Genomic DNA, 24,691 nt, shown 5'->3' with positions numbered 1-24,691 from the left:
GGCAGATGAAAATTAATGCAAAGAAATGTGAAGTGATGCATTTTGCCAGCAAGAATGAGGAGAGACAATATAAACTAAATGATGCAATTTTATTGGGGTTGCAAAAACAGAGAGACCTGGGAGTATATGTACACAAAGTTGATAAGGCTGTTAAAAGGCACTTGGAATCCTTGGCTTTATAATTAGAGGTTTCAAGTACAAAGGCAAGGAATTTATGCTAAGCCTTCATAAAACACTGGTTAGCTCTTTGCTAGAGTATTGTCCAATTCTGGGCACTGCACTTTTTCAGAAGGATGGGTACCTTGGGGAGAGTGCTCAGGAGATTTACCAGAATGGCACCAGGGATGGAGGAGTTCACTTGTGTAAGCGAGATGAGGGAAGCTGCGAAAACCTTGGAGCAGAGAAGGTTAAAAGGAGATTTAATAGAGGTGTTCAAAATCCTGAACATAAGAATATAAGAAATAGGAGCAGGAGTGGGCCATTTGGCTCCTCGAGCCTGCTCCGCCATTTAATAAGATCAAGGCTGATCTGATCATGGACTCAGCTCCACTTCCCTGCCTGCTCCCCATAACCCTTTATTCTCTTATTGCTCAAAAATCTGTCTATCTCCGCCTTAAATATATTCAATGACCCAGCCTCCACAGCTCTCTGGGGCAGAGAATTCCACAGATTTACAACCCTCAGAGAAAAAAATCCTCCTTATCTCCATTTTAAATGGGTGGTCCCTAATTCTGAGACTATGTTCCCTAGTTTTAGTTTCCCCGATGAGTGGAAATATCTTCTCGGCATCCACCTTGTCGAGCCCCCTCATTATCTTATATGTTTCAATAAGATCACCTCTCATTCTTCTGAACTCGAATGAGTAGAGGCTCAGCCAGCTCAACCTATCCTCATAAGTCAAACCCTCATCCCCAGAATCAACCTAGTGAACCTTCTCTGAACAGCCTCCAATGCAAGTATATCATTCCTTAAGTACGGAGACCAAAACTGTACGCAGTACTCCAGGTGTGGCCTCACCAATACACTGTACAGTTGTAGCAGGACTTCTCTGCTTTTATACTCTATCCCCCTTGCAAAAAAAGGCCAACATTTCATTTGCCTTCCTAATCACTTGCTGTACCTGCATACTAACTTTTTGTGTTTCATGCACAAGGACGCCCAGGTGGATATTCAGCAAAAGAACCAGATGGACATGAGGATTTTTTTTTTAACGCAGCGAGTTGTTATGATCGGGAACGTGCTGCCTGAAAGGGAGGTGGAAACAGATTCAATAGTAACTTTCAAAAGGGAATTCGGTAAATTTACAATGTTGTGGGGAAAAAATAAGGGAAGTGCTATTTCTGTATCAGATGCCAGTTTGTTTTTTACGGTTGTACATCGGTTTTCCTGTAACTTCCCCTCTCTCTCATCCCAAGTGATGCTTGACCTGTGCCTTGCATTAATTTGGCTCGGTCTCACCACTGGCTCTGGACGAGGCACAAGGTCGGCCGTGGAGAGCTTTTTTTTTTAAACATGAGTAGCAGGGGGCTGCACTCCCCCCAACGTTGTGTCAGTGTCAGACGAGGACATGGCCTGCTCGTGCAGTGATGGCAGTAGCCTTGGTGTAGATCAGTGGGGCTGGTATCTGCACTATATTGATGCCCTGGGAGCGGGCGGGTAAGTGGAGCTGAGTCCACGGCCAGATCAGCCGTGATCTTGTTGAATAGCGGAGCAGGCTCGAGGGGCTAGATGGCCTACTCCTGTTCCTAATTCTTATGTTCTTATGTTCTTCTTAATGTTGGGGAAGTCCAGAACCAGGGATCACACTCTAGAGATGGGGGGGTGGGCCATTTAGGACCGAGAAGAGAGAAACTTCTTCACCCAGAGAGTGGTGAACCTGTGGAATTCCCTACCACAGAAAGTTGTTGAGGCCAATTCACTAAATATATTCAAAAAGGAGTTAGACGTAGTCCTTACTACTAGGGGGATCAAGGGGTATGGTGAGAAAGCAGGAATGGGGTACTGAAGTTGCATGTTCAGCCATGAACTCATTGAATGGAGGTGCAGGCTCGAAGGGCTGAATGGCCTACTCCTGCACCTATTTTCTATGTTTCTATGACCCAGGGAAACAAGCAAACGGTCAAGTGAAATCGCTTCCCAGTTTCAACCTGCTGTAAGATTGACTGTGTAACTATAGGAAAATAGATTCTACTTGAAAAGGAATAGTCAGATAACAGGATTTCATTCGGCCACCTATTCAAATCGATTTGATGTCAAATTCGGCACTGAGGGCCCTCTGAGATCCTGTTCAGAAGAGAGGCTCTCTGGGACTCTCTATGAACCATTGGGTCCAACAATGTAACACCCGTTTTCATAGACGGCTAACCTGGCTAGTGTCAGCGGTGGCTTAGTGGGTAGCGCTCTCGTCTCTGACTCAGAAGGTTGTGGATTCAAGTTCCACTCCAGAGATTTCAACCCCAATAATCCAGACTGACACTCCAGTATAGTGCTGAGGGAGAGAGGGAGCACCGCATTGTCACAGGTGCCACCTTTGGGATGAGACGTTAAAGTGCGGCCCTGTCTTTTCTCTCAAGGGGATGTAAAAGATCCCACGGCACTATGTTAAAGAAAACAGAAGTTATCCCTGGTGTCCTGGCCAATATTTATCCCTCAATCAACATAACAAAAACAGATTGTCAGGTCATTATCACGTTGCTGTTTGTGGGAGCTTGCTGAGCGCAATTTCGCTGTCGCGTTTCCCACATTACAACAGTGACCACACTCCAAATGTACTTCTGTAAAGTGCTTTAAGACATCCGATGGTCATGAGAGGCGCTATATAAATGCAAATCTTTTATTGAGCTCCACATTGTCGGATGTTGAGGCAGTAGGACGCTGCCTGGTGTGAGGAAATACAAATACAAAGCGAGATGTGAAAAACTGGAGCTCTTGTTAGAACAGAGGAGATTAAGGAGTTATTTGATATTTTTACATTTTGTTACAGATATTTCAATTTACAACAACTTGCATTTATAAATTGCCTTTTAACGTTTCGCAGGAGCATTATCGTACATAATTTGACAGGGCCGCATATTGGGAGAGGGAGAGGGAGAGGGACAGGATTCCACAATGTGGGGCCGAGGCAGCTGTAGGCATGGCCACCGGTGGTGAGGTGATGGAAATCGGCCCCTGTCGCAAACTCCGTTCCCTAGTCACCAACTCCATCCCTTTCCCTGGCCACTGTGTCCGACCGAGCCACACCCTTTTCAACCTGCCATCCGATTTGGCCCTGTGCTCAGTTTCTGACCACCTATCCACTCCGCCAAGACCACGTACTTCCTCCTCCGTAACATCGCCCATCTCCGCCCCGCCCTCCTCTGCTGCTGAAACGCCTCACTCGTGGCTTTGTTACCTTCAGACTGGACCACTCCAGAGTTCTCTTGGCTGCCCTCCCATCTTGGACCCTCCATTCAAATTGAGCTGATCCAAAAACTTTGCTGCCTGTGTCCTAGCTCGCACCAAATCCCGTTCACCCATCACCCCTGTGCTCGCTGACCTACATCAACTCCTGTTCCCAGCAAACGCCTCGATTTTAAAATTCTCAACCTGATTTTCAAATCCCTTCTTTGCCTCACCCCTTCCTTTCTCTCTAACCTTCTCCAGCCTGCTACCTGCTGAGCTCGCTGCCCTCCTTCCACTCTGGCCTCTTGCACATTCCTGATTTTCTTTGCCCCACCATTGGCAGCCGTGCCTTCAGCTGCCGAGGCCCCAAGCTCTGGAGTTCGCTCCCTGAACACCTCCACCTCGCTAACTCGATCTCCTCCTCGAGGCAGAAATCTCTAGAACAGGGAATGCTCTTTGCAAACATGCCCCATTCGCAATTTGCATTCAGAATGAAATGATTTGACCGCCTTTTTTAATTGGAATGTGAGTATCCCCAGTTTCCTGTGTTTTGCCCATTGTGAGTGGCCTTTTGTAAAGAGCCCATCCTGTTCTGGAGATACACAGCAAGACCTGGGGGTGAGGCACAGCTCTGACATCATGATGGTTGGGTGACGTCAGAATGGAAATGTTACCTCACAAAGTAAGTAACTGTTGTGAAGGTTTCCCTCGAACACTGATCCTTTTCAAACACGGAACACTGCCTGGATCAGAGCGTCCCGTGGTTAGTCTACATGAACACAATGGACACCCTCGCCCACACCCTGGAGGTATTTATCATGCGTGGCTATGTGTGGTATCTCTTGAAAGGGGCATGTAAACTCCTTCGCATCTCTGTCTGGTTGTGTCAAGCTCCCCTGATAGGTCAATGGGCCGATGTACTGCTTGGTACCTTACGCAGCTGTGCAGACCAGCAGGTGATGTTGGGGCTGCTACAGTTAGCCTCAGGGTGTGGAACAGAGTAATTGGCCAGGGTTCGTCCTCTTGATCGTTATTGGGTGACCCCCATTGCGGGTTTATGGCCACCGAGCACGGCTGAAAGATGGGCGAATGGCCTTCTGACTATTTAGACTCGCGTGCAGGCGAGCTGTTGCAGGATGTGTCAGGGCTGGTTGGCATCTTTAGTATTGTAACTCTGCAGGGGTGAGCACCCCCAGAAAGGAGAGAAAGCAGTTCAGACACTTCATTGCTCAGTGCTTGGCTTCAGGGTCAGTGTGCTGCCTGCATTGAATCTTGTTCATTGATGGTTTGACCACTCCTTATGCCAGTCTTGTCTCTAATGTGGATACATGTGAGGTTATCCATTTTGGTGGCAAAAACAGAAAGGCAGATTATTATCTGAATGGTGACAGATTAGGAAAAGGGGAGATGCAGCGAGACCTGGGTGTCATGGTACATCAGTCATTGAAGGTTGGCATGCAGGTACAGCAGGCAGTAAAGAAAGCAAATGGCATGCTGGGCTTCATAGCGAGGGGATTTGAGTGTTGGAGCAGGGAGATCTTGCTGCAGTTGTACAGGGCCTTGGTGAGACCACACCTTGAGTATTGTGTGCAGTTTTGGTCTCCTAATCTGAGGAAGGACATGCTTGCTTTTGAGAGAGTGCAGCGAAGGTTCACAAGACTGATTCCCGGGATGGCAGGACTGACGTATGAGGAAAGACTGGATCAACTAGGCTAATACTCACTGGAATTTAGAAGAATGAGAGGGGATCTCATAGAAACGTATAAAATTCTGACGGGACTAGACAGGTTAGATTCAAGAATAATGTTCCCGATGTTGGGGAAGTCCAGAACCAGGAGACACAGTCTAAGGATAAGGGGTAAGCCATTTAGGACGGAGATGAGGTGAAACTTTTTCACTCAGAGTTGTGAACCTGTGGAATTCTCTACCACAGAAAGTTGTTGAGGCCAGTTCATTGGACATATCCAAAATGGAGTTAGATGTGGCCCTTACGGCTAAAGGGATCAGGGGGCATGGAGAGAAGGCTGGGGTGGGGTACTGAGGTTGACTGATCATATTGAATGGTGGTGCAGGCTCGAAGGGCCGAATGGCCTACTCCTGCATCTAATTTCTATGTTTCTATGTAAAGAAAGATTTGCATTTATATAGCTGGTCTTTCACAACCTCAGGACGCCGCAAAGTGCTTTACAGCCAATGAAGTACTTTTTGAAGTGTAATCGCTATTATGGCAGACAATTTGTGCACAGCAAGCTCCCACAAATAGCAATGTGATAATCACCAGATAATCTGTTTTAGTGATGAGCGGGCAGACGGTTTAACGTCTCATCCGAAAGCCATCACCTCCGACAGCACAGCGCACCCTCAGTAATGGCACTGAAATGTCGGCCTGCATTGTGTGCTCCAGTCTTGGGTATGGTACATCAGAAATAGGAGCAGCTGGAGGCCATTTGGCCCCTCGAGCCTGCTCCGCCATTCAATAAGATCATGGTTGTTGAACCCACAACCTTCTGACTTGGACGCGTGCTGCCCACTGCGCCACGGCTGCCATCACAGCGCTGCAAAGTATTCAAGTAATTCTGCCATTTCCTGATCCCCATAATAATCTGTCGCCCTGCCCACTGCCCCGCAATCTGTCGCCCTGCCCACTGCCCCGCAATCTGTCGCCCTGCCCACTGCCCCGCAATCTCTTGCCCTGCCCACTGCCCCGCAATCTCTTGCCCTGCCCACTGCCCCGCAATCTCTCGCCCTGCCCACTGCCCCGCAATCTCTCGCCCTGCCCACTCCTGAGTGGCCCCCGCTCCTCCTCCTCACCGATACTCTTCTGTTTATTAGAAATGTTATCTGTTGCCTTTTAAGTAGTTGGCCCATGAACCAGAACAAAGTCTGCCTCGTTTCTTGTTATTTTTCAGTGACTAAGATAACAGTCTTGAATACATTCTGCAACTTGTTGCTGATTTAAACTTGCTGCTCATAGTGTTTGATGTACGACAGCCCCAGCGCATTGAGGGGAACCTATGCCTGGTATTGTTGTAGCCAATGAATGTCACTCCATACTTGTCCCAGATGGACATCTGCCATGTATAAGATCAGCCTGTACCCGACTTATTTCAGTTACATTCCTGACTCCCACAAGCACCTTGTGTCGTCACAAACCAAACAATTCTTGGCTTCGATGTCTTCATTGATAAATCATTGACATTGATGAAGAGTAACGGTCCAAAGTTGGATTCCTGAGGGACTCGACCAGTGATTGGACCCTATGTAGAGTTATTTCTGTTGGTTGCTTCCTTCTGCCGACATCAACACCATCACCCAGCTTAAAATCTGCCCACCAGTGCCACATAGCCATAGCTGTCTGTATGACACTTTATCACAGGCTTTCTGGCAATAGAGAAATGCAGGTCTCTGGTTATCATGCCCCATCCTCGTTACCCTTCAAAAAAGCTTCAATCTGTCGCTGTGATCTCGGATTTGCCTCCACTTGTTCTTCAGCTCAACTCAGAATCTATGGAAATCACTGGCAATATCCTTCCTCTCTGCCCACTGACTTAAGAGATTGAACACACTAATAGAAGTATTCTGCAGACGACTTAATAGTGACAGGGAGGAAGAGCAAATCAATGGCAATATAAGCAAATCGATGAAATGAGTAAAGGACATCATAATAATCATGGGAGATTTTAACTGCCCCCCCCCCCCCCCAAATAAAGTGTCAAGAAGAAGTAAGGGTGGGTTTTTACAATGTGTACAGGACTCCTTTCTCGTGGATCAAGCCCAACAAGAGAGGTATCACTGCTGGATTTAGTTATAGGAAATGAAGCAGAGAAGTAAGTGTAGGAGAGCATCTTGGCAACAGCGATCACAACAAAATGTTTAAGAACAAGACTGAGAGACACATGTAAGACCAGGACCAAAGTAATAGCTTGGGGCAAAAACCAGATTAAAAACCCAGGCCAATTTAGGGAGAAAAAAATCTGGGAAAATTCCCCTCCGACCCATCCAGGCGATCAAAACTAGTCCAGGAGATCACACTGGCTGTATTTGATTCCCTGCAGTACTTACAATTATATCTGCTCCATCCAACAAAAGGTCATCCAGTCTAATCCCAGTTACCAGCTCTTGGTCCGTCACACTGCAGGTTACGGCACTTTAAGTGCCCATCTAACCATCTCTTAAAAGTGGTGAGGCTTTCTGCATCCACCACTCTTCCAGGCAGTGAGTTCCAGATCTCCACAGCCCTCTGCGTAAAGAAGCCCCCCCCCTCAAATCCCCTCTAAACCTTCCTCCGATTCACCTTAAAACTATGCCCCTTCGTAATAGACCCCTCCACCAATGGAAATCGACCCTCACTATCCACTATGTCCAGACCCCTCAACATTTTGTACACCTCAATGAGGTCTCCTCTCAACCTCTTTTGTTCCAATGAGAACAAACCCAGCCTATCCAATCTGTCCTCATAACTAAGATTCTCCATTTCAGGAGCAACCTAGTAAATCTCCTCTACACCTTCTCTAGTGCAATCACGTCCTTCCTATAATACGGCGACCAGAACTGCACGCAGTACTCCAGCTGTGGCCTAACCAAAGTATTATGCAATTTAAGCATAACCTCCCTGCTCTTATATTCTGTGCCTCGGCCAATAAAGGCAAGCATTCTGTGTGCCTTCTTAACCACCTTATCCATCTGGCCTGCTACTTTCAGGGATCTGTGGACAAGCACTCCAAGGTCCCTTTGTTCATCTACACTATTAAGTGACCTACCGCCTAATGTGTATATCCTTTCTTTATTATCCCTCCCCAAGTGCATTACCTCACACTTCTCTGAATTAAATTCCATTTGCCACCGCTCTGCCCACCTGACCAGTAGATTGATATCCTCCTGCAGCCCATGACTTTCCTCTTCATTATCAACCACACAGCCAATTTTAGTGTCGTCTGCAAACTTCTTAATCATACTCCCTATATTCAAATCTAAACCTTTGATATATATCACAAAAAGCAAGGGACCCAGCACTGAGCCCTGTGGAATCCCACTGGAAACATCCTTCTAGTCACAAAAACACCCATCAACCATTACCCTTTGCTTCTTACCTCTGAGCCAATTTTGGATCCAACTTGCCACTTTGTCCTGGATCCCATGGGCTTTATCCTTCATGACCAGTCTACCATGTGGGACCTTATCAAAAGTCTTGCTAAAGTCCATATGTACTACATCGTACGTACTACCCTCATCGACCCTGATGGTTACCCCCTCAAAAAGTTCAATCAGGTTAATCAAACACGATCTTCCCTCCGTGCTGACTGTCCCTAATTAATCCTTGCCTTTCTAAATGTAGATTTATCCTGTCAGGATTTTTTCCAATAATTTTCCCACCACTGAGGTTAGGCTGACAGGTCTGTAATTACTCGGCCTATCCCTTTCTCCCTTCTTAAACATTGGTACCACATTAGCAGTCCTCCGGCACCATGCCCAGATCCAAAGAGGACTGGAAAATGATGGTCAAAATACAATTGGGAAAGCAAAGACGAATGACAAAATATCAAAAATTATTCAAATAAGTAGTGAAGTATTCTGCAGACACATGCATAAAGGGAAAACCAGATAGGGATTGGGCCATTAAGGGATGAACACAATGAACTCACCACTGATGGCAGTGAAATGGAAGTAATATGAATAATTACTTTGCCTCAGTATTTACTAAGGAGACTCACAGGGTGGACTGGCATTAAGAGAGATCAAAAAGAATATAAAGGTATGTCAGAAAGAAAGGTGGGGGGGGGGTGGGAAAGAGATAATTGATAAACTGGACTGGGAAAGGATAAAATCCCTGGTCTGAATGGATTGTCTGAATATCTGCTACATATTAAAAGAAGCTCGAGAATAGATAGCGAAGACACTATTATATATTTATGAAAATTCATTAGAAAAGGGAATAGTGCCAGAGGACTGGCTTACAGTTAATGTTATTGCTCCATTTAAAAGACGAGATGGAACTACAGACCAATTAGCTTAACTTCAGTGGTAGGATGTAATAGAAAAACATCTAGGGCCCAAGTTTCCACATGCTGTGCGCCTGATTTTTAGGAGCAACTGGTGGAGAACGGACTATCTTAGAAATCGCAATTCTCCACATTTTTTTTTCTACAGTTCTAGTCAGGTAGAACAGTTCTACTTTGGAACAGAATTTTTTCTTCAAAAGGGGGCGTGTCCGGCCACTGACGCCTGATTTGAAAGTTTCCACAGTGAAAACGTACTTCAAACTAACTTAGAATGGAGCAAGTGAAGATTTTTGTAGAACTGAAAAAACCTATTCTCCACATTAAAAAATCAGGGGCAGGTTACAAATTAGGCGTCCAGAACGAGGTGGGGTGGGTGGGGGAAGGGAAGTCATTAAATTCTACAATAAATCCTTATTTATACTTCTACAAATATTATACAAATAAATCCAACCTGAATAAACATTTGTAAGCAAAGAAAAGATTAAATAAACCATATTCCTACCTGTGTGAAAGTGTTTCAGGCACGGAGAATGCTGCAGTCAGCCTGAGGCGCCCGTTCTTCCCGCGGGGGGGGGGGGGTGGGGGAGGAGGCGCCCGTTCTTTCCCGCGGGGGGGGAGGAGGTGCCCGTTCTTACCGCGGGACGGGGGGGGGGGAGGGGGAGGCGCCCGTTCTTCCCGCGGGGGGGGGGGAAGGAGGTGCCCGTTCTTTCCCGCGGGTTGTGGGGGAGGCGCCCATTCTTCCCGCGGGGGGGGGGGGAGGAGGCGCCCGTTCTTTCCCGCGGGTGGGGGGGGGAGGCGCCCGGGGGGGGGAGGAGGAGGAGCTGCCCGTTCTTCCCGCGGGGGGGGCAGAAGGAGGCGCCCGTTCTTCCCGCGGGGGAGGGGGGAAGGAGACAGTGAGAAGGCTGCAAGTGCTGATGGCAATGTGCTTTTATTAAAAAATGTTCAAAAATTAAACAGCTACAAAGAACTACAAAAATGGCCGAGTGCCAATGTTTCCTTCACACTGCGCGTGCGCCAACGCTCCAACGCACATGCGTAGCGTTGCCGGCAGGAAAAAAACTAATTTAAATAGTACCCGCCCCCTCCCATTTACAAAATCGGCGCGAGTGTAGGCTCCGCCCCCCTGGGCGCCGCGCCAGGCAGACAAGGAGCTGCAGAATGCTCCAGAATTGCGAGTTTTTTTTTAGGCGCCGTTTTAGGCGCGAAAAACGGGCGCCCAGCTCGGAGGGGCGCCCGTTTGTTATCGTGTGGAAACTTGGGCCCCTAGAAACTGAAAATATAATAAAGAATAGTCAGCACGGATTTGAAAAGGATAGATCATGCTTGACCAACCTTATTGAATTGTTTGAAGAAGTAACCAAGAATATAAGGGTAATTAATATACTTGGATACTCAAACGGCCTTTGATAAGGTCTTGTGACTAAGATCAGAGCATGTAGAGTCAGGGAACAAGTAGCAGAATAGACAAAAATCTGTCTAGAAAACCGAAGAGGGTCGGAGTTAAAGGTAGTTGCTGAGGCGGGCAGAAGGAATGTTTCACAGGGATCGGTGCTGGGACCACCGTTGTTTACCATTCACATTAACCATTTGGATTCAGGAATCACAAAGAAGTACGCAGTTTAACAAAATGCAAACAAAGGCCTGAGATTCAATTCTTGATCAATAGAATTGAAAAGCAGAGAAGTTATGTTGCACTTGTATAGAACCTTAGTTAAGCCACATTTTGGAGTACTGTGCACAGTTCTGGTCTCAATATTACAAAAAGGACATCAAAGCACTGGAGAAGGTGCAAAGTAGATTTCCAGACCTGAGGAGATATGACTATCGGGAAAGACTTAACAGGCCGGGGCTCGTTTCTCCAGAGGGATAACCCGATAGAGGTCTTTCAGATCATGACGGGGTTTGATACGGTAAACATGGAGAGGATGTTTCCACTTGTAGGGGAGACCACAACTCAAGGCCATAAAAGATAGTCTATAATGAATCCAATAAGGAATTCAGGAGAAACTTCTTTACCCAGCAAGTGGGAGAATGTGGAACTCGCTGCCACAGTGACTAGCTGAGGTGACTAGCGTAGCTGCATTTAAGGGGCAGCTTGACAAGTACGTGAGAGAGAAAGTAATAGAAGGATATGTTGGTGTGGTTAGATGTAGAGTGGGAGGAGACTGGTGTGGAGCATAAACATGGACTGTGGGACCGGATGAAAGTTCGATGTAATGCTGGAACGCCATCTTAACCAGGAGTTTAACCAGCTGTGTTTCCCTTTCCAAATTTGTTATAACCTAGAATGTTTACTTCCCATCATCCCCTGGGTGAGGAACACAACACACACGTCATTCCCGCTTGTAGTTCCTGGTTTTTTACGAAACATATAATGGGTCTTCTGTGTAATCAGAGATTGGCTTCCGATCGTCTGGGCTTGTTCAGTCTCAGCACTGAACAGTGACAACTGTTTATGTTGAAGGATGCCCTCCGGACACTCAGCTACCTTACTCAGTCCTGCTGCTCAGACCTGTCTGATGTAGTACTCGACTTCTGCCATACAAATATAAATCTATTTGAGGAGAATGTTGCAGTATTTTGGTAGTAATGGCACCTGTGACCATTGTGACTTTACCCAGCTCCCACATCGAGCAGTCGAAGCATTTAGGACTATTCTCGAGAGTTGGAAGGTACCCTACCTTGTTGTGGCGTGTGTTGTACATGAATATTTTAGGGTTGTGTTGTGTGTGGGGTCTGTCCACGTTGTGTTGTGCTTGGGGTCTCGTGTCTGGCATGCAAACTGTGGCCTGCCCAGCGGAGCTGGTCGAGTGTGGTCAGTGCTTCGATGCTGGGGATGTTGGCCTGGTCGAGGACGCTAACGTTGGTGCGTCTGTCCTCCCAGGGGATGTGCAGGATCTTGCGGAGACATCGTTGGTGGTATTTCTCCAGTGACTTGAGGTGTCTATTGTACATGGTACGTGTCTCTGAGCCATACAGGAGGGCGGGTATTACTACAGCCCTGTAGACCATGAGCTTGGTACCAGATTTGAGGGCCTGGTCTTCGAACACTCTTTTCCTCAGGGGGCCGAAGGCTGCACTGGCGCACTGGAGGAGGTGTCGAATCTTGTCGTCAATGTCTGCTCTTGTTGATGGGAGGCTCCTGAGGTATAGCAAATGGTCCACGTTGTCCAGGGCCGCGCTGTGGATCTTGATGACTGGGGGGCAGTGCTGTGTGGCGAGGACAGGCTGGTGGAGGACCTTTGTCTTATTGATTTTTAGTATCAGGCCCATGCTTTCGTACGCCTCAGTGAAGGTATTGACTATGACTTGGAGTTCAACCTCTATGTACGCAGACGCAAAGCAAGCGCTCTACTCGGAACTCCTTCACGGCAAACGAGCCAAAGGTGGGCAGCGGAAACGTTACAAGGACACCCTCAAAGTCTCCCTGATAAAGTGCAGCATCGCCACTGACACCTGGGAGTCCCTAGCCAAAGACCGGCCTAAGTGGAGGAAGAGCATCCGGGACGGCGCTGAGCACCTCGAGTATCGTCACCGAGAGCATGCAGAAACCATGCGCAGGCAGCGGAAGGAGCGTGTGGCAAACCTGTCCCATCCTTTCCCTTCCCTCAACGACTATCTGCCCCACCTGTGATAGGGACTGTGGTTCTCGAATTGGATTGTTCAGTCACCTAAGGACACATTTTTAGAGTGGGACTGCCTGTGATGTGTCTGGGGTCTGTTCACGTGTTGTGTGTCTGGGGTCTGTTCACGTGTTGTGTGTCTGGGGTCTGTTCACGTGTTGTGTGCCTGGGGTCTGTTCACGTGTTGTGTGCCTGGGGTCTGTTCACGTGTTGTGTGCCTGGGGTCTGTTCACGTGTTGTGTGCCTGGGGTCTGTTCACGTGTTGTGTGCCTGGGGTCTGTTCACGTGTTGTGTGCCTGGGGTCTGTTCACGTGTTGTGTGCCTGGGGTCTGTTCACGTGTTGTGTGCCTGGGGTCTGTTCACGTGTTGTGTGCCTGGGGTCTGTTCACGTGTTGTGTGCCTGGGGTCTGTTCACGTGTTGTGTGCCTGGGGTCTGTTCACGTGTTGTGTGCCTGGGGTCTGTTCACGTGTTGTGTGCCTGGGGTCTGTTCACGTGTTGTGTGCCTGGGGTCTGTTCACGTGTTGTGTGCCTGGGGTCTGTTCACGTGTTGTGTGCCTGGGGTCTGTTCACGTGTTGTGTGCCTGGGGTCTGTTCACGTGTTGTGTGCCTGGGGTCTGTTCACGTGTTGTGTGCCTGGGGTCTGTTCACGTGTTGTGTGCCTGGGGTCTGTTCACGTGTTGTGTGCCTGGGGTCTGTTCACGTGTTGTGTGCCTGGGGTCTGTTCACGTGTTGTGTGCCTGGGGTCTGTTCACGTGTTGTGTGCCTGGGGTCTGTTCACGTGTTGTGTGCCTGGGGTCTGTTCACGTGTTGTGTGCCTGGGGTCTGTTCACGTGTTGTGTGCCTGGGGTCTGTTCACGTGTTGTGTGCCTGGGGTCTGTTCACGTGTTGTGTGCCTGGGGTCTGTTCACGTGTTGTGTGCCTGGGGTCTGTTCACGTGTTGTGTGCCTGGGGTCTGTTCACGTGTTGTGTGCCTGGGGTCTGTTCACGTGTTGTGTGCCTGGGGTCTGTTCACGTGTTGTGTGCCTGGGGTCTGTTCACGTGTTGTGTGCCTGGGGTCTGTTCACGTGTTGTGTGCCTGGGGTCTGTTCACGTGTTGTGTGCCTGGGGTCTGTTCACGTGTTGTGTGCCTGGGGTCTGTTCACGTGTTGTGTGCCTGGGGTCTGTTCACGTGTTGTGTGCCTGGGGTCTGTTCACGTGTTGTGTGCCTGGGGTCTGTTCACGTGTTGTGTGCCTGGGGTCTGTTCACGTGTTGTGTGCCTGGGGTCTGTTCACGTGTTGTGTGCCTGGGGTCTGTTCACGTGTTGTGTGCCTGGGGTCTGTTCACGTGTTGTGTGCCTGGGGTCTGTTCACGTGTTGTGTGCCTGGGGTCTGTTCACGTGTTGTGTGCCTGGGGTCTGTTCACGTGTTGTGTGCCTGGGGTCTGTTCACGTGTTGTGTGCCTGGGGTCTGTTCACGTGTTGTGTGCCTGGGGTCTGTTCACGTGTTGTGTGCCTGGGGTCTGTTCACGTGTTGTGTGCCTGGGGTCTGTTCACGTGTTGTGTGCCTGGGGTCTGTTCACGTGTTGTGTGCCTGGGGTCTGTTCACGTGTTGTGTGCCTGGGGTCTGTTCACGTGTTGTGTGCCTGGGGTCTGTTCACGTGTTGTGTGCCTGGGGTCTGTTCACGTGTTGTGTGCCTGGGGTCTGTTCACGTGTTGTGTGCCTGGGGTCTGTTCACGTGTTGTGTGCCTGGGGTCTGTTCACGTGTTGTGTGCCTGGGGTCTGTTCACGTGTTGTGTGCCTGGGGTCTGTTCACGTGTTGTGTGCCTGGGGTCTGTTCACGTGTTGTGTGCCTGGGGTCTGTTCACGTGTTGTGTGCCTGGGGTCTGTTCACGTGTTGTGTGCCTGGGGTCTGTTCACGTGTTGTGTGCCTGGGGTCTGTTCACGTGTTGTGTGCCTGGGGTCTGTTCACGTGTTGTGTGCCTGGGGTCTGTTCACGTGTTGTGCGCCTGGGGTCTGTTCACGTGTTGTGCGCCTGGGGTCTGTTCACGTGTCGTGCGCCTGGGGTCTGTTCACGTGTCGTGCGCCTGGGGTCTGTTCACGTGTCGTGCGCCTGGGGTCTGTTCACGTGTCGTGCGCCTGGGGTCTGTTCACGTGTCGTGCGCCTGGGGTCTGTTCACGTGTCGTGCGCCTGGGGTCTGTTCACGTGTCGTGCGCCTGGGGTCTGTTCACGTGTCGTGCGCCTGGGGTCTGTTCACGTGTCGTGCGCCTGGGGTCTGTTCACGTGTCGTGCGCCTGGGGTCTGTTCACGTGTCGTGCGCCTGGGGTCTGTTCACGTGTCGTGCGCCTGGGGTCTGTTCACGTGTCGTGCGCCTGGGGTCTGTTCACGTGTCGTGCGCCTGGGGTCTGTTCACGTGTCGTGCGCCTGGGGTCTGTTCACGTGTCGTGCGCCTGGGGTCTGTTCACGTGTCGTGCGCCTGGGGTCTGTTCACGTGTCGTGCGCCTGGGGTCTGTTCACGTGTCGTGCGCCTGGGGTCTGTTCACGTGTCGTGCGCCTGGGGTCTGTTCACGTGTCGTGCGCCTGGGGTCTGTTCACGTGTCGTGCGCCTGGGGTCTGTTCACGTGTCGTGCGCCTGGGGTCTGTTCACGTGTCGTGCGCCTGGGGTCTGTTCACGTGTCGTGCGCCTGGGGTCTGTTCACGTGTCGTGCGCCTGGGGTCTGTTCACGTGTCGTGCGCCTGGGGTCTGTTCACGTGTCGTGCGCCTGGGGTCTGTTCACGTGTCGTGCGCCTGGGGTCTGTTCACGTGTCGTGCGCCTGGGGTCTGTTCACGTGTCGTGCGCCTGGGGTCTGTTCACGTGTCGTGCGCCTGGGGTCTGTTCACGTGTCGTGCGCCTGGGGTCTGTTCACGTGTCGTGCGCCTGGGGTCTGTTCACGTGTCGTGCGCCTGGGGTCTGTTCACGTGTCGTGCGCCTGGGGTCTGTTCACGTGTCGTGCGCCTGGGGTCTGTTCACGTGTCGTGCGCCTGGGGTCTGTTCACGTGTCGTGCGCCTGGGGTCTGTTCACGTGTCGTGCGCCTGGGGTCTGTTCACGTGTCGTGCGCCTGGGGTCTGTTCACGTGTCGTGCGCCTGGGGTCTGTTCACGTGTCGTGCGCCTGGGGTCTGTTCACGTGTCGTGCGCCTGGGGTCTGTTCACGTGTCGTGCGCCTGGGGTCTGTTCACGTGTCGTGCGCCTGGGGTCTGTTCACGTGTCGTGCGCCTGGGGTCTGTCCACGTGTCGTGCGCCTGGGGTCTGTCCACGTGTCGTGCGCCTGGGGTCTGTCCACGTGTCGTGCGCCTGGGGTCTGTTCACGTGTCGTGCGCCTGGGGTCTGTTCACGTGTCGTGCGCCTGGGGTCTGTTCACGTGTCGTGCGCCTGGGGTCTGTCCACGTGTCGTGCGCCTGGGGTCTGTCCACGTGTCGTGCGCCTGGGGTCTGTCCACGTGTCGTGCGCCTGGGGTCTGTCCACGTGTCGTGCGTCTGGGGTCTGTCCACGTGTCGTGCGTCTGGGGTCTGTCCACGTGTCGTGCGTCTGGGGTCTGTCCACGTGTCGTGCGTCTGGGGTCTGTCCACGTGTCGTGCGTCTGGGGTCTGTCCACGTGTCGTGCGTCTGGGGTCTGTCCACGTGTCGTGCGTCTGGGGTCTGTCCACGTGTCGTGCGTCTGGGGTCTGTCCACGTGTCGTGCGTCTGGGGTCTGTCCACGTGTCGTGCGTCTGGGGTCTGTCCACGTGTCGTGTTTCTGGGGTCTGTCCACGTGTTGTGTGTCTGGGGTCTGTCCACGTGTTGTGCTGTGTGTCTGGGGTCTGTCCACGTGTTGTGTGTCTGGGGTCTGTCCACGTGTTGTGCTGTGTGTCTGGGGTCTGTCCACGTGTTGTGCTGTGTGTCTGGGGTCCGTCCACGTGTTGTGCTGTGTGTCTGGGGTCCGTCCACGTGTTGTGTTGTGTGTCTGGGGTCCGTCCACGTGTTGTGTTGTGTGTCTGGGGTCCGTCCACGTGTTGTGTTGTGTGTCTGGGGTCCGTCCACGTGTTGTGTTGTGTGTCTGGGGTCTGTCCACGTGTTGTGTTGTGTGTCTGGGGTCTGTCCACGTGTTGTGTTGTGTGTCTGGGGTCTGTCCACGTGTTGTGTTGTGTGTCTGGGGTCTGTCCACGTGTTGTGTTGTGTGTCTGGGGTCTGTCCACGTGTTGTGTTGTGTGGTGTGTCTGGGGTCTGTTCGGTCTGCCGCAGGCCCCTGCCCTAGGCTGAGGAGAGCGGGAAGAGTTTGCTCTACATTGAGAGATGTTTCCTGGAGGAATCCTCATCGATGAGTTGCTGAACCAAGGGAGGGAACCTCTCCTTTTGTACGCAAGTGATTCCTCCCATTGAAGGACTGTGTCCATCACTGCCCCAGGACCATCAGCAGCAGAGAGGGAGTTGTGACATGGAGGGGGAGTGGTGAAGCGACTTGGAAATGTAGGTTCATCTAGTTGGTGTTCATTCCACACTTGTAGCACTCTGGACACTGCAGTGCACAAAGCCTGGGGTTTCTGTCAGTTCTGCAAGTAACCACATGAACTGGTTCTTCTACATTTGTAGGAAACTTGTTTACCAAACTCTAATCTCCAGTCAAATGTGAAGTGTGCAGCTGGGAGGGCGGGGAAAGGTGCGAGAGGCCCTGGGGGAGTGGGGAAAGGTGCGAGAGGCCCTGGGGGAGTGGGGAAAGGTGAGGGAGGCCCTGGGGGAGTGGAGAAAGGTGAGGGAGGCCCTGGGGGAGTGGGGAAAGGTGAGGGAGGGCCTGGGGGAGTGGGGAAAGGTGATGGAAGTCTGGGGGAGTGAGGAAAGGTGAGGGAGGCCCTGGAGAGGGGTGTGAGGCAGGGGAACCCCTGGGGGAGCGGGAAAAGGCGGGGGAGACCCTGGTAAAGGGGAGTGGAGCTTGAGGAATACCTTGGAGTCTGGCCATGTCTGTGATCGAGGTGATGGGAGGGGGACCACAGAGCATGACGAGGTCGAGAGTTGGCTGTGAATATTCGTGGGGAAATTTATGTGCAGTGAGGATAGGAGGGCAGTGAATTCACAGTGGAGAGGGCAATGCACGAGATGGTGATTGAAATCACTGGATGAGGAGTCGCTCCGTGCAGAGGTTGAGAAAGCAAATGGAAAATTGGGGTCGATTACCTTGGCTATACAGCATTTCGAATCGAATCATGGAATGGTTACAGCACGGAAGGGGGCCATTCGGCCCTCGAGCCCATGCTGACTCTCGGCTAGTCCCACTTCCCCGCCCTTTCCCCAGAGCCCTGCAATTTCCTTTCCTTCAGGTACTTATCCAACTCCCTTTCGAAAGTTAAAATTGAGTTTGCCTCCACTACCCTTTCCGGCAGTGTGTTCCACATCTTAACCACTCGCTGAGTAAAAAAAAGTATTTTCTTGCATCGCCTTCGATTCTTCTGCCAATCGCCTTAAATCTGTGTACTCTGGTTCTCGACCCTTTCGCCGATGGGAACAGTTTCTCTCTGAACACCTCGATCAAATCTCCTCTGCTTCAAGGAGAACAACCCCAGCTTTTTCACTCTATCCACGTCACTGCAGTCCCTCATCCCTGGAATCATTCTGGTAAATCTGTCCTGAGCCCTCTCTAAGGCCTTCACATCCTTCCTAAAGTGCGGTGCCCAGAATGAGACACAATACTCCTGTTGAGGCCGAACCGATGTTTTACACAGGTTCATCATAACCTCCTTGCTTCTATACTCTCTGCCTCTATTTATGAAGCCCAGGATCCCATAAGCCTTTTTAACCACTTTCTCAACCTGCCCTGCCACCTTCAACGATTTATACACAAACACTCCCAGGTCTCTCTGTTCGTTCATCCCCTTTGGGATTGTACCCTTTAGTTTATATGTCCTCTTCTCATTCTTTCTACCAAAATGTATCACTTCCCACTTTTCTGCGTTACATTTCATCTGCCACGTGCACACCCATTCTCCCAGCCTGTCTGTCTTCCCGAAGTCTATTACTAACCTCCTCACTGTTCATTATACTTCCAAGTTTTGTGTCATCTGCAAATTTTGATATTGTGCCCTGTACACCCAAGGCCAAGTGTTGTATCTAGAAAAGCAGTGGTCCCAGTACCGACCCCTGGGGAACACCACTGTATACCTTCCTCCAGTCCGAAAAACAACCCTTCACCACTACTCTCTGTTTCCTGTCACTGAGCCAATTCTGAATCCATGCTGCCCCTGTCCCTTTTACACCATGGGCTTCAACTTTGCTGGCAAGCCTGTTATGTGGCACTTTGTCAAACACCTTTTGGAAATCCAAGTACACCACATCAACCGCAACAACCCTCTCTGTTACCTCATCAAAAAAACTCAATCAAGTTGGTTAAACACGATTTGCCTTTAACAAATCCGTACTTGCTTTCCTTAATTAATCCACCTCTATCCAAGTGACTACAGTTGTTGGGTTTATCCTTACACCCTTTTTTGAATAGTGCTGTAACATTTGCAATTCTCCAGTCCTGTGGCACCACCCCTGTATCGATGGAGGATTATGGCAACTTCCGCCCTCCGTTCCCTCAGCATCCAAGGATGCATCCCACCCGCACTTGGTGACTTATCTAACTTTAAGTACAGCCAGCCTTTCTAGTACCTCCCTCCAGTGTCTCCATACCCTCCTCCTTCACTATGTCTATAACAGCATCTTCCTGGTGAAGACAGATGCAAAAGAGTAATTTAGTACCTCAGCCATACCGTCTGCCTCCATGTGTAGGTCTCCTTATTGGTCCCTAATCGGCCCCACCCCTCCTCGTACTCCCCGTTTACTATTTATATGCCTATGGAAAATTTTGGGATTACCTTTTATGTTGGCTGCCTTTCTATTCTCAATCTCTCTTTGCCCCTCTTTTCTTTTTCACTCCTCTGACCTTTCTATATTTAGCCTGATTCTCAGATGAATTCTCAACCGACAGCCATCATACGCGCGCTTTTCCTGCTTCATACGCTCTATCTGTTTGGTCATCCAGGGAGCTCTGACTTTAGTTGCCCTGCCTTTCCCCCTCGTGGGAACGTACCTCGACTATATCCAAACGATTTCCTCTTTAAAGGCAGACCATTGTTCCACTACAGTTTTGTCTGCCAGTCTTTGGTTCCAATTTGCCCGGGCCAGATCTGTTCTCATCCCACTGAAACTGGCCTCCCCGCTCTCTTCCCTCCCCCCCCCCCCCCCGGCCCCCCAGCCCTTCCAGGACATCCTCCCTCTCCAGCACTAACATTCTCCCTAACCAATACTACCACCAGAAGGCAGATTTTAAAGGAGGGGTGGAACAAGAGAAGGTGCTCGAAGGAGAAGATGCCAGAGGTGTATGGGAGTGTCCAAGGGGACATTTGGTGATGAGAGCCACCACGGTGGATTGGACAGGGCAAGCGGTGGAAGGTATGGCCAGGCAGGGAGGCTTCATTAAGGGGCAAGATGTCAACACCCTTGAGCACAGATTCAGTCATGACCCTAATATCGAGGCAGTTGTCCACAATAAGATCATTGGGCGGGAAGCCCCCAGGCTGCCGGTGAAGGGAGGTGGAGCAGTACGGAGAGGGAAGCATGCTTGCTGATCTGACCGTGTCCAAGGGGGCAATGGTGGGATATGGCGGGGCGGGTGGGGGTGTGGAAATTGCTGAGATTATCCCTCAACGGGTCTGCTGGGCATCCAAGTTGGTGACTGGCCGGACAGGATGTGGCAGCTGGGGTCGCTGCTCGTAAGGAGGTGGTTACGGGAGCCTCTCTGGCGGATGCCAAGAGAGGCGCACAGAGGGAAGCTGTGGGCTCATACCCAGGGTCGGGGCCAGCCTGGAACGGGGTGGCAGGACAGCGGGAGGCCGAGGGGTGGTGAAGGATTGGCAGAGGTGGCATGCCTGGGTGATGGAAGGAGAGGGGCCCAGAGGACAGCTGTGAGGGGGTTGGGTAGCTGGGTGGATGTGGTTGTGGACATAAGGGAGGTGGAAATAACAGGCAGGCTCCAGGACAGCTGCCAAAGTACAGAGGGAGTTCACGTTACATGGGTGTGGCCGAGATTGGGAGAGGCATGTACTGGCTTTAAACAGGGAGAAGACGATAGGTGAGCATTTAAAGTTAGTCTGCGAAGACACTTCTTAAAACCTTGCTCTTTGACCGAGCTTATGGTCACCTGCCCTAATTTCTCCTCGTGGGGCTTGGTGCCAAATTGATTGTCTTCTAATCCTCGAGGCTTGGGACGTTTCAGGTGCTATACAAATCCAGGTTGTTATGTCGTGGTGGCATGAGGTTGATTGGCAGATTGCGTGGGTTCGCCTTGGAGCCTCAGCGAGCCTTTTTGGAAAGGGAATGGGTCCCGGAACTGTTTGAGGAGCAGAGCTGTGGGCAAGCAGGTTGGATCGCATTCCTGGCTGAAATACGAGCATTTTACAACTCCGCTGCTGCGGACTTTCCCTTCACCTTCCCAGAGCTGCAACCATGGTAACAGCCTTCCTGTGACTGCCCACAGGATTGTGCGAGTTGAGGTACTGGGTACGGGACAGCTGATTTGAAGAGGCCAACCCTGTAACACGACCCCAAGCCCTGGAACGGGTGGCAGAGAAGATGAGGTAAAAGCTCGAACTGGTGGCAGGGGGGGTCTGGGCGAGTTGCACAGGCTGGGACACACACATGGGATTTCAGTGAGGTTTGTACACCAGGCTGGACCTTCTGTGAGGCTTAAGCAACAAAGTCTGTCACTGGAGAAGAGGGACTTAAAACACAGCAATTCCTTTTAAATACTTCAGTGGCTTGAGGTTCTGTATTTAAATGTGCAGATTTCTGTAACAGTGTGGCTTTGTTTCTGATATCTCAACGTGGTGCTGCCTGGCCTTTCCCACCTGCCCCTCTCGCCCCGAGACATCTCTGCACTGCGCCCTGGGTTGTGTGAGGAAGTCACTGCGTGCACACTGTGCTGTTGAGAGTTGACTTTGTTGGGGTGTCTGGCCACACTGAATGAATTGGAGCAGGAGTGAGAGGTGTAACTCTAGGATGGTGAGACATCGTGTGAAAGCAGGCATTGTGCGCAGACACAGCAGTGAGCTCGATCGAGAAACCAATAGCCACTGGAGGCTGCGAATGAACAATAGTCGGGCTGTTTGTTTCTGTGATGAAAGCTTTCTGTTTTTGGTTCCTGTCCGGGTGTTGCAATGTGATGCGGGGGCTGATTGTTCATTGGCTGCTGCTTTACTGGGATTTCTTGTTCCTTTTTCAAAATCAAAAGAACGAAGTCACGGGTCGAGCTGCGGTGAAGGAAGGCAGTCAGTGAGAAAAGGCTGTGCAGCCCACCTCCCACTCGGCCTCCATCGACTAACATCGTGCCCTGCTCCCCCCACTCCAGCACCAACACCTCTGCAAATCCCCAGAGCGCTCCCTTGGCATTGCGGGATCACCAGCGATCCAGGACAGCCCCTAATTCATCACGGGACATGCCCTCCCTCCTGAAGCAACCGTTTCAATAGCGCCCGTCACATGCTGTGCACTACAACCGATGCACTGCAGTCATTGTTGGTATGCAGACAAACCTGGCAGTCGAGTTACGCACAGCAAAGGAAAGACTTGCATTTATATAGTGCCTTCACAGCCTCCGGACATGCCAAAGTGCTTTACAGCCAACTTTGTAAAGTTGCACAAACAATACGAAGATAACCTGATCAGGTGGTGTCGGTTGATAATTAGAAACATAGAAAATAGGTGCAGGAGTAGGCCATTCAGCCCTTCGAGCCTGCACCGCCATTCAATGAGTTCATGGCTGAACACGCAACATTCCTGCTTTCTCACCATACCCCTTGATCCCCCTAGTAGTAAGGACTTCATCTAACTCCTTTTTGAATATATTTAGTGAATTGGCCTCAACAACTTTCTGTGGTAGAGAATTCCACAGGTTCACCACTCTCTGGGTGAAGAAGTTTCTCCTCATCTCGGTCCTAAATGGCTTACCCCTTATCCTTAGACTGTGACCCCTGGTTCTGGACTTCCCCAACATTGGGAACATTCTTCCTGCATCTAACCTGTCTAAACCCGTCAGAATTTTAAATGTTTCTATGAGATTCCCTCTCATTCGTCTGAACTCCAGTGAATACAAGCCCAGTTGATCCAGTCTTTCTTGATATGTCAGTCCCACCATCCCGGGAATCAGTCTGGTGAACCTTCGCTGCACTCTCTCAATAGCAAGAATGTCCTTCCTCAAGTTAGGAGACCAAAACTGTACACAATACTCCAGGTGTGGCCTCACCAAGGCCCTGTACAACTGTAGCAACACCTCCCTGCCCCTGTACTCAAATCCCCTCGCTATGAAGGCCAACATGCCATTTGCTTTCTTAACCGCCTGCTGTACCTGCATGCCAACCTTCAATGATTGATGTACCATGACACCTAGATCTCGTTGCACCTCCCCTTTTCCTAATCTGTCACCATTCTAATAATAGTCTGTCTCTCTGTTTTTACCACCAAAGTGGATAACCTCATATTTATCCGCATTATACTTCATCTGCCATGCATTTGCCCACTCACCTAACCTATCCAAGTCACTCTGCAGCCTCATAGCATCCTCCTCGCTGCTCACACTGCCACCCAACTTAGTGTCATCCGCAAATTTGGAGATACTACATTTAATCACCTCATCTAAATCATTAATGTACAATGTAAACAGTTGGGGCCCCAGCACAGAACCTTGTGGTACCCCACTAGTCACTGCCTGCCATTCTGAAAAGTACCCATTTACTCCTACTCTTTGCTTCCTGTCTGACAACCAGTTCTCAATGCACGTCAGCGCACTACCCCAATCCCATGTGCTTTAACTTTGCACATTAATCTCTTGTGCGGGACCTTGTCGAAAGCCTTCTGAAAGTCCAAATATACCACATCAACTGGTTCTTCCTTGTCCACTCTACTGGGAGCATCCTCAAAAAATTCCAGAAGATTTGTTAAGCATGATTTCCCTTTCACAAATCCATGCTGACTTGGACCTATCATGTCACCTCTTTCCAAATGCGCTGCTATGACATCCTTAATAATTGATTCCATCATTTTACCCACTACTGATGTCAGGCTGACTGGTCTATAATTCCCTGTTTTCTCTCTCCCTCCTTTTTTAAAAAGTGGGGTTACATTGGCTACCCTCCACTCCATAGGAACTGATCCAGAGTCTATGGAATGTTGGAAAATGACTGTCAATGCATCCGCTATTTCCAAGGCCACCTCCTTAAGTACTCTGGGATGCAGTCCATCAGGCCCATTAAGTGTTGAAGACCCAGAAAAAACAACCCTTTCTTGAAATGGCTCTCTTCTTTGTCTCCTTTCTCTCTCCCCGCCCCCCCCCCCCCCCCCCACTTAAAACTACTAATTGCTGCAGCCACACCTTAAATTGTTCAATCCTGTGGTTCAGGTGACTCAACGGCAAAGTACTCGACACCAAGCTCCTGCCAAATTCCCTCGATTATGCAATGTTCTTTCAGCAACAGGATGATCTATTGAAGTCTCGTCAGTTGGGCTCTCGTTGCTGAGTGACAGACAGCCCGAGTGGGACTGTGTACTCTGACTAGCAGTTGTGCCTGATATCTGGGCTAAATAGATGAGAACCAGGGGTTTGCACAGTCTCTTGTTGGAGCTGAAGTCGGTTTTATCAGCTGTCACCACTTGCGATAAAGTGTT

At 50.5% G+C, this 24,691-nt stretch overlaps 1 protein-coding gene across 3 annotated transcripts in view; it reads left to right on the top strand.

The window, feature by feature from the left end:
- The first annotated feature begins 1,266 nt into the window (after positions 1 to 1,266).
- The window catches only part of LOC139241252 (beta-1,4-mannosyl-glycoprotein 4-beta-N-acetylglucosaminyltransferase-like), a 53,088-nt gene continuing 29,663 nt past the window's right edge, over positions 1,267 to 24,691 (top strand). Inside the window, exon 1 of one of the 3 annotated variants that reach the window (XM_070869904.1) lies at positions 1,267 to 1,295. Coding sequence is in view for 1 of the 3 variants with exons in the window: in XM_070869901.1 (XP_070726002.1) it covers positions 21,605 to 21,609 (5 nt within the window). In the remaining 2 variants the exon portion in view is untranslated. Of the gene's footprint in view, positions 1,296 to 21,165; positions 21,249 to 21,512; positions 21,610 to 24,691 lie in introns of those variants that run through there. The other 2 variants (XM_070869902.1, XM_070869901.1) reach the window with 2 other exon arrangements.

This window comes from Pristiophorus japonicus, unplaced genomic scaffold (genome assembly GCF_044704955.1).
Source record: "Pristiophorus japonicus isolate sPriJap1 unplaced genomic scaffold, sPriJap1.hap1 HAP1_SCAFFOLD_1004, whole genome shotgun sequence".
In the NCBI taxonomy this organism is placed as follows: domain Eukaryota; kingdom Metazoa; phylum Chordata; class Chondrichthyes; family Pristiophoridae; genus Pristiophorus; species Pristiophorus japonicus.
This window is presented reverse-complemented; position numbering and strand designations above follow the sequence as displayed.